Source organism: Pseudopodoces humilis, chromosome 1 (genome assembly GCF_049639895.1).
Source record: "Pseudopodoces humilis isolate 2021_Gansu_Grassland_sample_001 chromosome 1, ASM4963989v1, whole genome shotgun sequence".
In the NCBI taxonomy this organism is placed as follows: Eukaryota; Metazoa; Chordata; class Aves; order Passeriformes; family Paridae; genus Pseudopodoces; species Pseudopodoces humilis.
The window spans coordinates 40,146,529-40,165,290 of NC_142200.1; the positions used below are offsets into that span (position 1 = coordinate 40,146,529).

An 18,762-nucleotide genomic window follows, 5' to 3' on the forward strand; every position below is an offset into this window, starting at 1 on the left:
ATAGTAGTGTAATGGGAAGCTGTTTTTCTTGGTTTTATTTGCTTTTATATTTAGTGAAACCATAGCTAAGTTCTATAGCACCTGCTGTAGAAAACTAGAACATGGTGAAGATTAATGCTCCAATGTCAGAAGCTGCAATTCCACTGCAATGATTTTTCCACTTCCAGTTTTTATTATTTACAGGTTTTTGTCAGCTAAAGAACTTGCTTGGAACATTTCAGCATTTTATAAGCCTGACCATATTTACAGACAATAAATGAATAATTGAGTATCAATAAAGTGGTAAAGAAACATATAAATTATATTCTTCTATTACTTATGCTGGAATTGCTTCTCTGTTAATATAGACTGAGGCTGGAAAATCTTCCCAGATAGTTTGGAGGGCTGGATGATAAAAAAACCCCCAGCATATTTGTATTTTTTCATGTGCTTCTACACAACAGTGCCAGGAAGGCACTGGTTTAGATTTTACTGCTTTGTGAACTGTCTCCTTGGCTGTAATAACTTCTGCTACATGGTTGAGAAATTAAAAAAAAAGAACAAAAAAACAATGTATTGGTATACAAGAATAGGAGACATAGAAAAAAGAGGGGAAAAGAAAAATGGCTAAAATTGCAAGTGACTTAAGAAGAGCATCAACAAACGCAAATGGCTAAAAGAAGAAGGACCTTGAAATTACAGAAAATTATATGGCATGCATTCCAGAAATTTCTATTCAAAAAGTATAAAAAAATCTTTGGATAAGTCATAAGGAAGAGTCACCCTAGCTCCAAAGTGCTCAGTTCTCTGACAAAGAGCTACCTTGATGCTTATTGCATTAAGCCCAAGGCCTGAAGCAATCAGAGGTTACCAAAGAGAATGGGGGAAAAAAAAGTGCATGTGAGAAGTGGCATTTTTCAACCTTTCCAAAGGCTGACTGTGTTCTTAGAGCATTGTTCATTTACACCCTCAGTGCAATGCCTTCACTGAGTGAACAACTTGTCCTGTTACTCAGCTCCCAGCATGAGCACTTCTGAGGAGCCAATATTTGCATGCACTCAGTAACTGAAGGACATACCACAGTGATGGGATGTGCTGCATTTGGGATGTTCTACTCCTTGATACGACTCCAGACCTCACAGCCAACAGTGGCAAAAGTAAACTTTTCACTTCTCTGTTCAGATTGCTAGGAAGGTGGATTTTTTCAGACTATATATTTGGTTTTGTGGTTGTTTTTTTTGATTTTATTTTTTTCTATTGAAGTCTCAAGTGCAAAAAGTTTCTGAATTTTATTGAGCCATTCCAGCTTTAATCTGCCTCCCTAAGGAAAATGTAGCGCACCTATGTGACCTACAAAACCTGAGAAATGTACCATTTATGTCAGTAAAAGGTCTTTCCAGTGGGAAAAATTTTTTAAAAGCATAGTATTTTCATATTTCTTGTTGACACTAGTCTGTCTCTGCCTAGATAAAACTAGAGAAATGTTAAAATTATCTTTTACATAATTTGGCCCCCAAAAAACCAGAAAGCACTTCAAATGAATAGAAGAAGGCATCTCTTTTCCTTCTCATTTAAGGAATTTTGAACATCTGTTTTTCACTGTTTTTAAAACAGAGAGAAGACCACATAAAATAATTCTGATTTAATTCACAATTAAAAATTAAAAACTATGTACAATAATAGTCTTATTTAATTTGCTACTCATAATTTTAACTTTCTAAACATGTATCATTATCTCTTCCCTTTTATTACACTTCAGGAAGACTGAAGAAAATGGAAAAAATAGGACAAAACTTTTCAAAATAGTATTGCATATTTCAAAGATTCTGCTCTCAGTCCTAGTGAAATCATACATTGCAGCTGCTATTAGTTCCATCAACATATTTGAAAGCAACCAAACTGATCACTGTTTCTTTAGGTCCTCAGTTAGGAAAAGAAATGCTACACTAGTTAAATGTGACATTGAAGTGGAGCTGTAAACCCCATAAGCATTATGGAGAAATAGGTACTTTTCTAGTAAAAATCAGTTTATTTCCAATTTTTTCCATGCCTTCTAGTTTGATTCTGTATCTACTGACGTCAGGACTTCTGATATTTCACTTTAAAGGGGAAAAATAGATCTCTCTTTGCAAAGTAGTTAGTGTTATGCTTTTGTCTGTCAAAGTGGTAATTTATTTTATACTTTCTTATCATACCTTGAGAATTTTGCACATTATCTCATAAACTGAAAATGTTTTCTCAGCTCGTGTCCAATCCCAGGTTGTGACCTTTAAAAAACAAACAAAACACAAAATAAACAGAAAAAAAAGAGTTATTTTTGTTGGTTTCAAGAATTAAGTTTATTAAGAAAAAAAAAAATTCCCTAAACTATTTACATTGATTAAAATAAATTCAGAAAGGCCAAACACTGCCTCAAAGGAACAACTAGCAGGGAGCAGACTGTTCCATCCAGGCAATGCTTAGGAGACATCTCCCCTGTCCTTACAATGCAGCTCCTTTGCATGCAGACTGCTCTCTGCAAAACGAAACCTCCCCTGGGAACTTGCAGGGGTTGCAGTGAGATCCTGAGAGGATACAGCCCTTGAATTCATCTCACAGAGCCAGGGCCCTGTCTACTAGAAAACATGTATCTCACCACTTTCCTCCTTGAAACTGCATGCCGCTATTTGCTCCCAGCCACCTACAGTCCCAAACACTTACCCCACATGCCTTGAAATCCAGGGGGAAAAAAACAAAGCATGGAACAACACAGGCAGATATTCACTTTCTTTTTTTTCTTACCAAGATTAATCTACTCCTAAATTCTAACAAACTAAGATTTGAAGAATAGATTGTTTCATCTTTTTTGTTTCCTCTTTGTTTTGGGATTTCACAACTGTTTTTAACTGTTTATTTTTTAACATTTTAGGCAACTGTTTTACATAGAAAAAATGCATATATATAAAATAATTAAATTAAATCGTGGAAGGGTAGGTGTTAAGACTTAAATGAGACAAAAAGGGATAGATGATCATACTCAGTAAGGGAAGAGTTAAGGCAATATCAGAACAGTGTATAAAATTTCCAAAGAAAATGCAAGCAGAAAACAGGAGAATATTTAAAGTTTCAAGATACAGAAGAAGGCACAAACTAGAATGAAATTTAGGTTATGAATGAAAGAATAATCATCTTAATGGTAAGACACTTTGGACTGGGCCATATCCAAAGGAAGACAGCTGTATCATTAAATTTATTAGGCACAATGAAGAGGTTGATGAAAACATATGTTACTGCTTCTACAAGATTCAAGATGAACTTTTTGAAAAATGTTTAATAAAATAGTTTCCAGAGCCCAAGGAACAAAATATTCTATGAGGTCAATTTATCTCTTATATAAACAGAAAATAAGCATTAATAGATCAAAATTATTTTGATGTTGTATGATAAAATTCTATCCCTAACTCATTTTTAGTTATAAACATTACTGTAATGGAAAGTCCTTTAGGGAAATCACAGGAAGAAAGGAAAAGTTCAAAAATACAGTGGCATAGTTACTCTTCTATTAGGATTTTCTTTATTTGAAGTCATTGTCAAATGCAGTCTTCACTATCTTATTGAACTGAGGGCAGTAAACTGCAAAGCTACTCTTTCTCCTATGGACAAAAAGATAAATTTCTCACCATGAACAGAAAAATGGGGAGAGGAGTCTTGCTACAGCCCCACTGAGCCCACAACACCCCATCACACCAGGTGAAGTCATATTGTGCTATGAGGAAAAGTCAATACTGTTGCTCCTGAAGAAAAAAGTCATTTGGAGCTATGCTTAAAAATTTACAATAGGCTCCATACTTTGGGGGAAAATATAAGTGCTCCCTCTTCTGCCCTGGTTTCCTGCTATTGTTTGTATCTGTAAAGGGACTTCTTTTCAGGTCAAACCAAAACTCTTTCTGTGTAAAGATATGTGCAAAGCAAAAGCAACTGTAGAATTAAGACACCCATAGAAATTGCTGCACCAGTCACTTTTGATGTTTTAATTTAAAATATTGAGTAGTAAAAGAAAGGGTGTTAGTGGCTCTTTCTTGAGTAAATTTCAAATTATAAATTGGACCAAGCTGAAACCTACCAGACTGGATACAATTAATATTTCTAAAGAAGGAAATGTATCAGGAAATAATAGAAAAAATAATACTATAGAAGTAATTGTCTTTAAAAATTTCAAAATGCAAATAAGAAACACTAGGATTGCTCTTTTATCTGAAGTAGAAGTACTATTGATCAAACAGATAAAAAAAGAGGCAGGGGGAGGCTGTTGATAGACATAATTTAAACACGTGCTTCCCTAATGTGTTAGATTTTGGCAGAGACTGGGGAAATACTTTTGTTTCATTTTCTGGTTTAGAAAGTTTGCAGGACATCTCTGTTCTGACATCTCAGAAAACAACTTTGTCCAAGTAGTTTATACTGCACATGTAATTAAAACAGTTTTTATTTTAACTACACTTTATACATCTCTTAAAAAGAAGCTCTGAAACTGTCATTGAAACTTTGTTCATAATATTTTCTAATCCCTGGAAGAGACAAACCTGCAGAATAGCAAACATAACTGTATGTGTAAAAAGTTTGCATATAGAAAATAGGAATTTAGATGTGTGGAATTATTATATACATTACATTTTGGAACTGGATGACCTTTAAGGTCCCTTCTAACCCAAACATTCTAAGTCTTTAAGGGAGCTCTGTAGGAATTCTTCCTCTGTCCTAAAAAAAGCACAGTTATCATTCTGCTTCCCTCCTACTCCATGAAGAGAAAATATTTTTCTCTGCATTTGAACAGTTTTTCTATTTTAGATTGGGAACCAGAATCTGACAATACAAATTCATTTTGTGCTTGCAGCTGAGCTGAAACAAGAGCTACAAAAATCGGAGGATGGATTTCTTGCCTTATACAATAGCAGCTTGCCAAAATTTTCCTTACATCACCATGTGAACATGTTCCTTTCACATCCATTAATCACTGCCCATCAGAAATTTACCCTCTACAACTATATTGTTCTTATAAATTCATGATTCTTCAGTAAAGAGGCTTGTGGTCTCTTCCATTAAGAACGTCCATAGTTCTTAAAAAAAGAATAATCTTCCTGTTTTGTATTAAACAGGATTTCTCATCATTGATTCTGATTCTGTCTAGTACCCAGAATGGAGTTGGTTTTACTTGACAGGCATCGAATGCTCAAGTAGGTCTGGCAAAGACAGGAGAGCTGGTTTTGAATTAAGGTGCTTGTTAGCATAATCTGACATTTTAATCTGATCCTGAAAAATATCCACCAAAAAAAGCCAAGCTTCCATTAATAGACCTGAGAGAGCCAAGACCCTGGAAAACTTTGAAGACCAGGTTAGACAGGCTCTGAGAAACCTGCTCCACTTGGAGATGTCCCTGCTTGCTGTAGGGAGGTTGTACTAGATGACCTTTAATGTTCCCTTTCAACTTGAACTATTCGATGATTCTGTTTCAGGCAGGAAGGAGCTACAGCCTGGATCTGACAAACACAGGGTTTAGCAGCAGTCAGAAAGGTCACCCAATAAACAGGAAAAATTAATCCACATGACTCTTCCTGCTGCAGGCATGGGACTGCAACTGTCTCCTTAGCAACTGGCTTAAAAGTTAGCTAGAGGATTTTTACTGCAGCTTAGATGTACCGTAACATTGTAAGAAAGTAAATTACTGAATATAAGATGAACGTTAAAATTTTACCCAGTGTTTGCAGTGAGATTCCAATTCAGATATTTAACTTAAACATTTTCATTTGATTCCCTACCTTCCTTTTAGTGCTCTTAAGAAGCAAAAACTTACATTCAGGATGGAATCTAAATAGAAATATATTGCCATCTCCGCAGCATGTGAAAACTTTGATGTTTTCCCAAATCTCAGAAGTTTCACTAGAATGATTGTTCAGTTTAAATCTAACCATCTTGCTTTGGGCCTGTTCTGTCTGCCACGGGAAAATTAAAAGCTCCCTTTTAACATGAGCAGATTTCTCTTTTATTTTTATAAGTGTTCATTCAAGCGGGGGAAAATAAATTCTTGCTATATACCCAATCATCTGATGAAGAGCTGTTTTCTATCACTTCTACACCACACCCCCTGGAACTTTTCAGTGCTGTTAGTTGCAGTCCTGCTAGCCCAATGAGAGAGATCTCATTGTGAAAGACTTGTACACATTACATGACATTATTTTATTCAATAACATTTATTCCCACTAAGCATGAGGAGCATACTTACTGGAGGTGCTATAAATTTATACAGGGAAGATCCCCTCAGTGCTAGAAACTTTGGTGTGTACATTCGGTCCTGAAGGGAGTCTTGTTCCCGTTCTTCCGTCCAGCCCATGTAGACTATCTGACAAAAAAATCAACAGTGTTGAGAATTTCTCAGATATTTTGTTGTGTTGCAAGTATTTCACGTGCATAAACTGATGTCTGTCAAATTTAACATAGCTGCAAACCCTGAACCCCAGACACGATATGGTACACTGGCAGTTTATATAAAGGATGCCTGCTAGGAAAATGCAAAAACATGACAAGAAATCCTTATTGTACTAGCAACAACAAAAAACCTAAACCACATACTCCGGGGGTGTTAAAGGTGTATTCTGCATATTTTCTGACTGATCATATCAGTGAAATTTAATGCAAGTGAACTCAGGAATCCTGAGTCAATCAGCTGCTATTACATAGCAACATAGATGCTCACATACAAGTTCACAGTTACACATTAAACAATATGATCTTGCAAATTTCAGTTCCAATTAATGTCAGTTTTTTTTTTTACTCTCTGTAAATCTCTCGTGTATGAGTTTTGAACCTTTTTGCTTAGAAACAGGAGATTAGCAGACTGTTTTCCGTCACTCTTTTGAATAGATTTCATCTAGAGCTAAGAAGTAACCAGAATGCTGCAGACTCTTACCACTACCTGCAGATCTTCTGACACACATGCTTGAACTAGAACTTATTCCAACTCACAGTAAGATGTAATTTCCTACCTATCCTATTAAGTCTGAGTTATTTAAATCAAATCCTTAAAGAGTAGAATAGTATGAGTCACCACTATGACAACTTCTGGAGAACCACTGAATAGGGAGTAGACATCATGGAACATTTGATTTATAACCATGCCATTAGTAATAAAATACAGTGTGCACAGGTACACTACTGCTATGAAAAATAGTTCAACCCATATTTCATACAGTGCTGCTAATGGGATAGATCTATTTTTAAATGTCTCTGTGAAACCGATTTCTACACTAACAAAGCAAATATGGGACATTCTCTGTCTTAAATGTCAGTAATAATCATGTAAGGAAAATGGTAATAATTATGTAAGGAAAAGGTAAAAAAAGTCAATAAGTCAGTAAGTGCACCAATGGTATGAATGTCCCTAAAATTAATGTTTTTATTGCATGTTTTATCCTCCCAGATTTTGAATGCTGTGTACTTTTTGAAAAGGAATTTACACTAGATTATTTCTTTTCTTTTGGGCAGAGAATTTTTAGCAACATTTCTTCATGGACTATGCATTAAAAGAAATAGGGGGTCTATTGTTTTTCTTTTTCTCTCTCTATTTTTTTGGGGGATGGGGGAGAATGTATTTTTTTTTTTTAATTGTAACACACTGGAAATTATTGGCTTTTTCAAAATCCCCTTGTATGAAATCAACACTACTAGTCTCTTTCACAGTTTATTGGATATTTTATGGTCTATAACCAGAGACAGGGAGAAGGTCCATTTTTCTCATACTACAGTGACACCTCAGTACTTAACTTTTGTCAATATCAAACACTAAAACTGTCATATAGTCTCAGGTTCCATGAAGAACATGTGTTGAAATATCTGCTCGTTTGGTGACTAAACATGTTTATAAAAGTAAAAAAGAAGACAGGTCTGTACCACAATATTCAACCATCAAAAAGAGTGCTAAACACTGTGTTGTTATGCAATAACTAAAAAGCCATGTTCTCTGAAATCTCATTAGTTCCTGAATGAAGAACAACTCAGAAGGAAAAAGAAACCCAAACAAATAATTGAGTGGTAAAGCAAGAAAAGTTTTTAATTGTTTCAATTCAATGTTAATTCAAATTTCTTTAATTTCTGCTTTTTCATATGCTATCCATAAATAAGATCCTAATCCCTCTGACTTGATTGCAGTCTCTAGATCTCAGTGACTGAGGGGGGTTACACAGAACAGGTATTTAAGTATGAACCAATTGTACTACCATGTGCAGAATTTTGGCACATTTTTCTGTCTATAACTGGAAGAAAATGCATGATCTCTAATTTCCAGGGATTGAGACATCTATGCTTCAGAATTAATTCAATTGAATTCATTTGGTTTTATCTTGATTTTTTTCATTAAAATTGGACACACAGTAAGATATCATCTTGCCTGATGATATTTAATATCACTGTAACACTGTATGTAATCCCTCCTTAGTGTTTTTGTCTTTCATATTTCTACACCTACTATTCATCAAGATAACAGGCAACAGTCACCCATGCTGTGCAGATGTATTGATATTCCACATTTGATTGACTCAATACTAAAGTAGCCATGAAATTTAAGGTAATTGGTCCCTTAGATATTTCTCCCTTGCTTCTGTAGATCATGAGGAAAAATTAGATTGATTTTCCAGACAACCTGCTGTGCCAGAAGTTTTATTAACAGAAAAGCATTTCTCCTGCAGACTCAATACCTACTCTTCAACATAGAGAGGAACTGTCAAGCAAAGGCTGTATGATTTTAATTAGGAACATACACAAATTTGTTTGAGTACATGTGCATATCCACATGTGTGGATTAAAATAGTACAGGTTATATTCTGGAAAACAAGGCAAAACGAAACAAATACTTCCCAACTCTTTTAATAGATAACTCTGAGAACTATGGTAACTTTTAAGTTCCTAAAGTGATCTCAGTTTATCTAAACATACTAAATGGGTAAAATTAAATATTGCAATTGCAATGAAGGTGAGAAACTTGAAAATTTTCACTTCTGAGGTAAAATAGGTGACATTTTTGAAACATTTCTGCTACTGAGACACCTTCTGACTTCTAAAAAAGCTTTGACCTATAAGAACTTAGAGAAACTTATTTACTGGAAAGGAATTGTAACTTAAAAAATTAATAGTTCATGCTTATATATGAACTGAAATATTGGATGAACATGATATATGTCTTAAGAGTTCTGGACCATATCTCAGTGTAGTTGCACATGTGGACTTGGCACATATGGCACCCCATGAAATTCCAGAAATTCCAGAAATTCTAGAAATTCGATTTCTGAAAAAAAATGCTTAGAGGATCAGATACATGATGAATGGATATAAATGTTAATCATAGACAGTTCATAGCATGCTCCTTTATAAGTTTAAAAATCTAGTTAGTTTTTAATCTTATCATTTTTTTGAGTCCCTATAAAACTGTTGATTGTTATCAACAAATGTGGCAGAGGTGGTGAAAACAGATTTTATTTATGATTCACATTCCACTTGAAAAATAATTTTTTCAATCCTGGTTTCTAACTTACTTCAAGCAGCTCATTCTTCAAAATCAAATGGTGACACAAATTAGTTAACTTAGAGGCTGCTGATTCAGTAACAAAGATTCAATAAGTCATTATGGTTTATGAGTTAAATCATGGACAGTTTAAAAAAATCTATATTGAAATGATAAATGAAACAGGACAATTTCTTCAGTCAAAAATCCATAATCTTGTAATTTAATATGTTCTTAAATCATACAGACATCCTAATCAAGAAAGATAAATTACCATATTTTATATCAGTCCAATATATTGCTAAAAAAATGACTTAAATAGCCTTGACTATCAGAGAGACTTTTCAGAGTTTTTACACAGATTTCACTATATTGTAGGGAGAATAGTAAGACAAAAATACGAGAAAATTTGTGAGGCAATTCAAAGATCAGAACAGGTGCATTGATAGCTTTTTATCTTGCAAGTCTGATACACTCACTATGTGAAACTGTGCTGTAGGGCAACAGGATGTACATGGAATCAGAAGACAAATAAATATGTCAGACAACATAGAGGGAAGTAATGAGCAATGAAAAACTCAGATAACACTCTCTACCCTGGTTTTAATATAAATTTCTCTGTACTTTTAAGAATTATTTTCTGTATGGTCTAAAAATTAATGTTAGTCAATTGCCAGCAAAAAAACACTAAAAACCACAATGGAAATGTGGGAAAAAATGGAAGAAAAAGGGTGGACATAATGCAATTATAGGAAAAACTAGTTCTGCTTAGGGATTAGCTTAGGAAAAGGCTTAGGATGTTTACACTGAGTAAAAGAAAATGTTCAAAGTCAACTAACCACACAGAATTTTGAATGGATGCTAGAAAAAATTTTCCCTATTATAAATTCAGTTAAAATGTCTCCTATCCTATTTTTCATATTTTAGGTTTGTAAAAAGCCTGATAGACTTTACATAGTTTTTTTATAATTTGGGTGAATTTTTTTTTTCTTCTTCATTAAAAAAAAAAGTCCACTAAAACTTTAGAGCTATCACTAACAGCTCTAATGATTGCCTTCATATTTTTGAACCATTTAACTACGAACAGATTATCCAATCTGAGATTGCACATGGATTGTATCTCACATCTTAATTTTCTTCTGTGTAAGAACTCGTATTGTCTTCTTGCTACCAGACCAAGGCTGAGAATAGGTTTTTCCATTTGGCTTTGTCTTGTTCTATTTTTGAAATGACCACACAAAAATTGAGGAAATATTATCAGGTCTTAAAGTGTCAGAGAAAACAGAAAATATTTCTTCATTACAGAAGATGATTTTTTTACTTTAAAATGAAAACTGGTATCAAAGACTGAAAACAGAGTACATTTGCTTTCTTAGCAAACAAAATCAGAATCAGAGCAAAGACAGATGCTTACAGTAACAAAATTTGCCTGGACCTACACAGAGCTCTGTCCAAAATTAACAGTGCTGTTTGAAAAACCTTCAGGCAATTTATGATACATCCAACATCCCATCCCATGGGAAAACTTTGGACATTCCCAATGAGACATACCAGATCTTGCTATAAATCAGGATTATATTGACAGCTTTTTGCCTTTACTCCCTCCACAGGTTTGAAAAATGATGGCTACATGTGGATACAGGATAGTTTTCCAAACAGGTAAAGAACTACGTATTGCTTTTCCAGGTTTCTTCTTCTTGTTATAATCTACTAATCCAGAGACACATTTTGTCTCACCCATCCGTTTTTTCATCCAGTGCTACATATTAATAGACACAGCTTATTTCAAAACACTCATTTTACTTATTTAAGACTTCTAAGTAGCTGTTTATTGAAATAAATTCTTCTAACGACCAAGTCAATTTGAACCTTAATTGGGCAACTGTGTGCCTTTGTCAAAATGTCAACATTAGAAGTTGGGATTTTTTTGCCTCTCTTAAATTATTCAAGTCAATGCACAATTACGCGTATTTAAAATTCATTAAAACTTGAATTTGTTCATTTTAATAGAGGTGATTAGCATTTAAAAAGCACAGACTTTTTCCAAGGAAGACCTTATGCAGCTGTTATTGCAAAGATGGATTTGGATGCAAACTGCAGTACTAGATACCAATCTATACTAATTTCGGGAGCGTGTGAAATTATGAGTAGGAATCGGTACAAAAATAGCTCACGCTAGTCCTGTCTTCCAGGATATTGATTGGGTAATTAAAAAAAGATAAAAAATGAGCTAGAGTAGCTAGCCAGCATGTGGTAAACTCCCCAAAAATGCACCAGGGGTATGTACATTTTATACAGCATTAAGAATTTTCCTGCTAAATAGATATGGTAGCTAGAATATGAAAAAAATATTGTGTTATCTAAAGTAATCTGCCTTCCTCACTTGAATGAGCCTTCTCTTTCTTGTAGACTTCTCTTCTTCCACCACATAACTCACCTTCCAAGCAATTTAGCATATCCCTGAGCAGATTCAATTGATTACCACATTTACCACCGAGGAGACTCAGCCCTGATGACATCAGATGCATTTTACAGCTGACCTGAAAGGCTTCAGATCTCCTCTGCTACTCTCCACAGAGCAGCTCTCAGAAAACACTTTGAAAATGTGCAGGTCTCACATATTTCCTGACTAAAAAAATTACTACATATTACACTGTCATCATTCCCCCCTCCTTTTAATGTTGTGTAACTGCAACCAACAGGGTTCTGCTTTATTGTCTAGGGAAAAAAAAATAAAATAAAATCTTTGATATATGGTCATGTTTGAATTCCTACCTGCTCATTTTTTACCTACTGAATTTAGGAAGACACAAGAAAGGCTGCAAATTTTAATCCAGGATGAAATTTCTGGGAAATTTTGAGGGTTTAAAATAGATAACAGTGAAATACAGCAAGCTCAGCACTCAGGTGACAAGAAAGTAAACACCATTTATTTTAAAGCCTAGTAGCTTGACTGGGTTTAGGACTTATCTTTTGATTAATGGCATTTTTTTTCATCTTCTAAATGTACACAGCATGTATTTTTCATGCCCAAAAATAAAAATAGGTCAAACAAAATTATTTCAAATAATCAAGCTGGAGGGCATGACCTCTTCCTTATGATGAACAACATATCACAATCCATCTTGTTCACCTCAGGGTGAAAGATGAAATGAATCAGCTACTGAAAGATGATGAATGAAGAAAAAGATCAGAATATTACAAGTCACCAGACAGTGTCTTTCAGATTTTTGATGGTGCCACTGAGCAAACATATTTTTCTTTTTTAAGTACCAGGGCAAATTAAATATTTACAGAAACATTTAGTAACATTTTTAACTTGTCCTAGGAGCACCTTTAGATTAGATTTCAGTGACTGGTTATAGATAATTTTTTATTTTCTTTTTCTGTTTCTCTAAAAAAGACTGGTAAGCAGAACTTGGACAGGACTAGTGCAATTTAGGCTATGTGGCTGTCTCTGTGAGATCACACTGCTCATGTAGCTGCCTTGCTCACATCCTGAGCTTACTGAACTCAGTCCAAAGGAGATGGTAACAATACACATGGAAAAACCCCAAATGACTGAGTATACAGAAAATACAGATGATGGGGAATAAGTTGTGTGAAATGAATTTTAGTAATAAATGTTTTGAGCTTGCATAACATCAGAATTACATTTCTACAGAATTAGATGTTTACACTTCAAAGTGCTCACAAAGGCAGAATAAACCTGCAAATAATCAATGTATACTTAAAGCTGTCTTTCAAGTCTCTGGTGTTGCTGTTTGCACAGCAAGATAGGCATGCATGAGAAAAATCCTTTTTTTGGTATTAATGACCTCACAAGATCTGACTTAGAAATATTTTTATACCATTGTGAGAACAAAGCTTGAAAATTATTAGTTCACATATATATGTAAGTATACAAAAACCTTTTTAGACTTATAATATTTTATTTAAATACTGCATGGAATCAACATCAAAATTCAACAGAATAAAGCAATTCATGGGTACTTGTTTTAATTTTCCAATAATTCCAATAAGTTAAATGACAACTGAAGCTATTAATGCTTGCAAAATTTCTTTGACTATTTCTACTAAGGAAAAATTATTTTCAATCCTATCTGATTATCAAAATAAAAAGACTTCTGCAAGCTGAAACTGTCTCTAAGACTTTCACAGGGTTCTCGGAGAACACAATTACTACTTATAAACTACTAGAATAATAAAAATAAATAAAATCTCCAAAAATTGAAAAGTTTTCGACCAGCATTACATTGCCTTTCAGAAATACAATATTTTTTTCAAGCACTCAATGCATGTATATGAAAGAAGAAAAAAGCCATCAGGAGGTGAAATCTTATTTTTAAAAGTACAATCGGTTTTCTGCATAAATCCACTGGTTTTCAGATTTCATAATCCATGTTCAGTTAATGAAATATTTTGAAAAAAGAGCGAATGACTGAAGAAGTAGACATGGGTTGGTTTGGTTTTTTTTTTCCTTACCAACAACATCATTTTGCTTTGAGAAAGAAGGTCTAGGAAAGGTCAACTGGTAGGTAGATAAGTTTTTTTTGTAATGAAAAACCAATTTATGCAAGTTCAAGGAAAGCTGCTAATTTTTAAGAGCTCACAGCACCAGGGGAATGACTCCACTATTACAACAAAGTAAACCATTACCTGAACACAAGTTTCACATTAACAGAAATGCAAATAATAAAGCAGTTTAATTAGAGTCAATTAAAAAGCCACAATATCATAGAATCCTTCAATGACTAATGGCTACTGCAATCAGAAACATGACGCCAAGTGATGCATGGCACTGTTGGTGTGTGGTGTAGTCAGTATTTATAACTGCTAATGGGGACAGCTGTTGCTTTTAAGCAAAGTTATCCTTGAAATTTCTTATTTAACTTCTTGGTCATTTTATCTCGAGCAATCAGTGTATAGAGGCAAAGTAACAAAGAAGTCTTTCTAGTGGAGGATTAGTGAGAAAAAACTGAAGGCCATGCAGCTCTCCTACAGAATTTAGACACCTGCAGATGAGAAATTTTGCTGCATCTGCACAATGTCTTGGCCAAATCAATGTTACCATTGCCTAACTAACAGGGAAGAAAAAACATAAAACCAATAGGTGGTATCAATTTTTAATCAAATCAATAAAGAATACTCCATAAAGCAAATTTATCTTTTATTAGCTATGGAAAATAATATTTTGTCTAATGATTTCAGAGTTTTCAAGATCATTAAGCAATAGGTCTAATTAAGCTTAATTTCAAAATAGAAAATTAAAATAATTCTTCTTGATTTATATAAAATGAACAATGCAGTAAAACTTCAGTATATACTTCAGTTCAAATAATATAATGTAATAAGAAATTGTAAATTAATCCATAAATTTAACATATACAAATAACAGAAGTAATTATTTTTTTAATTAAAAAAAATTAACACCACTTATGCACTTCCTTTAACTCAACATGTATTTCAAATATATATATATAAAAGAAATGAAGACTACTTTTGAAAAAAAAATAACAGCTGAACAGATTAAACCTGTATTTAAACAAACTGGTCCCAAAGATCTTCTACTACAGCTGAATAGAGAGAATTTTATGGCTCACTGATTTCTCTTTCATCTGCCTTCAGAATCTGAACTTTCAATCACAAAAGCCTGAAAAATAAGCTGTTTTTATAAAAAACCAAATAAATACTCTGCAGTTAAAATCCAGAGCAGATACTTTGATAGATATACAGATTTACTCAGTATGTTGGTTTCATAATAATACGGCAAAGAATTTATGTAGCAAAGCACCACTGATGTATTTTAGTATTTTTAAAATACTCTATTACTTCTCTTGGTGAGAGATGCTATGAAATCCCCATTCTCAAATATAGTCACAAACTGATGGGGGAAAGTCCAGAGCAATCTGATTTATGTAAGCCATCCTCTGAGCAGGATTCTGACCAGATGACCTACAAAAACTCATCCAATATAAATTATTCTGAGAGTCTTTGACCCCAATGCATCCATATCTGTCTTGGAATCTATTCTAAAGTAGTCTTGACTTAATGCTCTAAGCAAAACAGCTTCAGCATTGTTTTTATTATAGTTTCACATTATTTCATTATTGTATACAAATCATATGTGATAGTTCATATTTCATAATCCATCTGTGGCTGCCTAGGATTTTTCTAAACGTCCCCACTTTTTATCTACCCTAATTTTCAGAGGGGCAGTGTATCAAGTTTCTCACTGGAGATTTCATCCTTAAAATACACTCTCTAAAGTAATTTTTAGTACAGATTGCTTGCAGGTAAAGTACCCTTGAGATTGAAGACATTGCTCACAAGCAGCAATGAAAGATGATTCCTATCAACCCTTCTCAATTGCAAACAGGTGGAGAAAAGGTTATGATTTGTGAAGGACCCTGATACCCTATAAAGATTGAAGAGGAAGGGAAAAAGGAGTTGGGAAGTCAGATGAGACAAGAATAAAGTTGCTAGTAAAGGACCAAAGTAATGATATGCAATTTGCTCTTACACATTCTTAAAGTAAATAAAATTCTTCTTGGATTATGAAGAAAAAAGAAACAATGAAGCTACTCCAAAATTACTTTAAACATCAGTTTGCAAACACTGGTATTAAAATACAAATATGCTGAGAAAGAGAAGCAGAATGCAGTTTCATTCTGAAAGAGTGAGGCAAAGTAGAGGATAACTACTGCTAAAATACTCCTATCACAAGCTAAAAAAAATCTTAGGGGATGATTAGATGAAGAATACAATATTCACTATGTTCTCCATGCTATTATTTTCATTCTTCTTTCCATACCTTATTTATTAACAGGATGGGTTTTTGGTTTTGTTATAATATAGACAGTTTTCATTCTCCTGGTGTTTAGATTGAACCTAAGCTATCCTGAGGATTCTATAGCTGGTCATATGCCAAGATTTTTCACTGGAAAAGCTCAGTCCAAGTGAGACTCATTTTGCAGTATCAGAGCTTTCTTCCACTCATGTAATTTTTTGTTTTTAATACAGTGTCCCACTATCATGAGAAATTGAGGGATGCAACCCATAAAATTAAGATTTCCTCATGAATGAAGTCCAAATTTCACTGTAAGATATTGAGGCTCTTTATCCACAGAGTTCTACAGAGGGACAAGCAAGCCCCTTCACCCATAGAAAGATAACGTAAAAACTCCTCTGAGAGTGCCATTCATCTGTTTGAAGAAGGGATCCTGGCAGAATAATTCAAGGCCCTGTGAAGTGCAAAGCATGACCTGCAGGAACATTATTTAACAATTGATGGATGTAAACTCATGATTAATACTTAGCCAGAAGTGACTCCTCTCACAGAGAGCATCTTCTCTTTCAAGCTTTCTTTTTGCAGTCTCAGAGGTCTGAATGCTATTTGCATAATAGGATCAGATCCTCTTCTTTCCCACTGTCTGGGTTTGGTTTTGAACAGCAGCCTACTTCAGCAGGAGGGGAAGAAGAGGCGGCTGCATAATTCCACCTACTGACATCAGGGCAGGCATGTGGGAGCAATGGGTTGGAGTGATGAGTGACTATTGCTTCTAGTAAGCAAGTGCTGCAAACAGTAGGCTGTTAAACAAATAATGGGAAGCAGCAGGACTTCTGGATGTATATTTGCAGAAAGCAGCTAGAAACTGTACACTACTGTATCTTGATCCTGCTGGACTTTGTGGGTACTCTTGAGTTGGCTCGGGTGACTCTGGTAACTCAGCACTTACACACTACCAAAGCCATCAAGGTGGAGACCTGTTTTAGAGCAAGAAGCCCAGGCACAGAATTGCCTACCTATTTACACCTCCTCAGACTTCAGACCTGCACATTCTATATAAGTAGACTTTTTTTTTTTATTGATTGTCCAATTCCCAGCCCAGCACTGCTGAGCACTCCAACAAGAAAAAATGTTTCCTATTAAATGAATAAATAAATAATTTTGTCACTTGTCAGCTCCTGAGTATAGTTTCTTGACCTGACACTGGTAAATCTCTATTTGCTGTGTCATAAAATATGACAGACTTACCAAGTTTTACTTCCAAAAACACTAAGATTGAAAGCAAATATTTTCTAGTATGCTCATAACAGATATTATATAACAGATATTCCTCACTGAACAGTATCTTCTTACCAGGACATATAACTCTTTGGAAAGACAAAAAAAGTGTTGCAATATTATGTATTTCTAGGGGATGTTTCTGCATTTTCAATTAGCTAAATTTTAAAATATTTTTTTCACAGTTTTCCTTCACACATTTTCAGTGATTAATACTTCTCAGTGTTAATTTTTCCTTCTTCATTTGTAGGTAACCTATAAATTGTCAATTGCTTCGTACTGTTATATAAATTAACTATTTTATGAAATTCATGTAGCAACTCTGTCACTGGGCCTATGGACTATTATTGAGATGAGAGTGAAAAGACAAATGATCACCTGCAGTTCACAGAGCTCTGTTTAACCACTGTTCTTAGAAGCTCAAGAGAATAAATATTTTTCCTATCAGAAACTATGATTTGAAACACCAATCATCTGCACAAATGTAAAATATGTAACGAGAAAAATGAAATGTTATTCACTTCTCCTCTTGAAGTAAACTGTAATTAAATATACTTTATTTATGCCTTTTTGAGTCCCACGTGGTCCTCCAATAGAAAATCTATAGTTAAAGTATGCTTCATTGATTCCAATTAATTTCTTCAGATGACACAATTCCCCAAGAAATTATGTGTGTATAGGCTTACTGAACACCCTCCTTCTAAATATTATTCTGAGAACTTTTACACTCACTTGATGCAAAAAAGAGACATTACAATAAAGCATTGTAACTTTTTTTTTTCCTAGCCTCAGCCTACAATGGAAGATACAATAAGATCATACAGAACTAATTTATATCTGGTAAGCTGCAGGTATTAACAATTTCTTATTTAAGGTGAGGCTAGAGGAAAAAAAAGTTTCCCCTATATAAATCTTAAGTATAACTGGGGGGGCGGGGGGGGGGGGAGGGGGGAAGAAGGGGAAAGAAAAGTAAAGAAAGACCTATTTATTTTGTGGTTATCATAGACTATGCTGAGTTGAAAAAGATCCACCAGGATCATCAAGTCCAGCTCCTGGCCCTGCACAGAACACTGCTAGGAATAGCATCATGAGCCTGACAGCATTGTCCAAATGCTTCTTGAATTCAGACAGGCTCAAGATGGTGGCTCTGTTTCTCACATTTTCTTATTCTCTCTCTTGGTTACCA

General features: G+C 34.3%; 1 protein-coding gene across 2 annotated transcripts in view; it reads right to left on the minus strand.

The window, feature by feature from the left end:
- The window catches only part of SNTG1 (syntrophin gamma 1), a 318,063-nt gene that overhangs the window by 40,383 nt on the left and 258,918 nt on the right, over positions 1-18,762 (minus strand). For both annotated transcript variants that reach the window (XM_088057611.1, XM_088057609.1), the window contains exons 13-14: positions 6,239-6,355; positions 2,175-2,246 (exon numbers count right to left, since the gene is read on the minus strand). In XM_088057611.1, the coding sequence (XP_087913737.1) occupies positions 2,175-2,246; positions 6,239-6,355 (189 nt within the window). The remainder of the gene's footprint in view (positions 1-2,174; positions 2,247-6,238; positions 6,356-18,762) is intronic.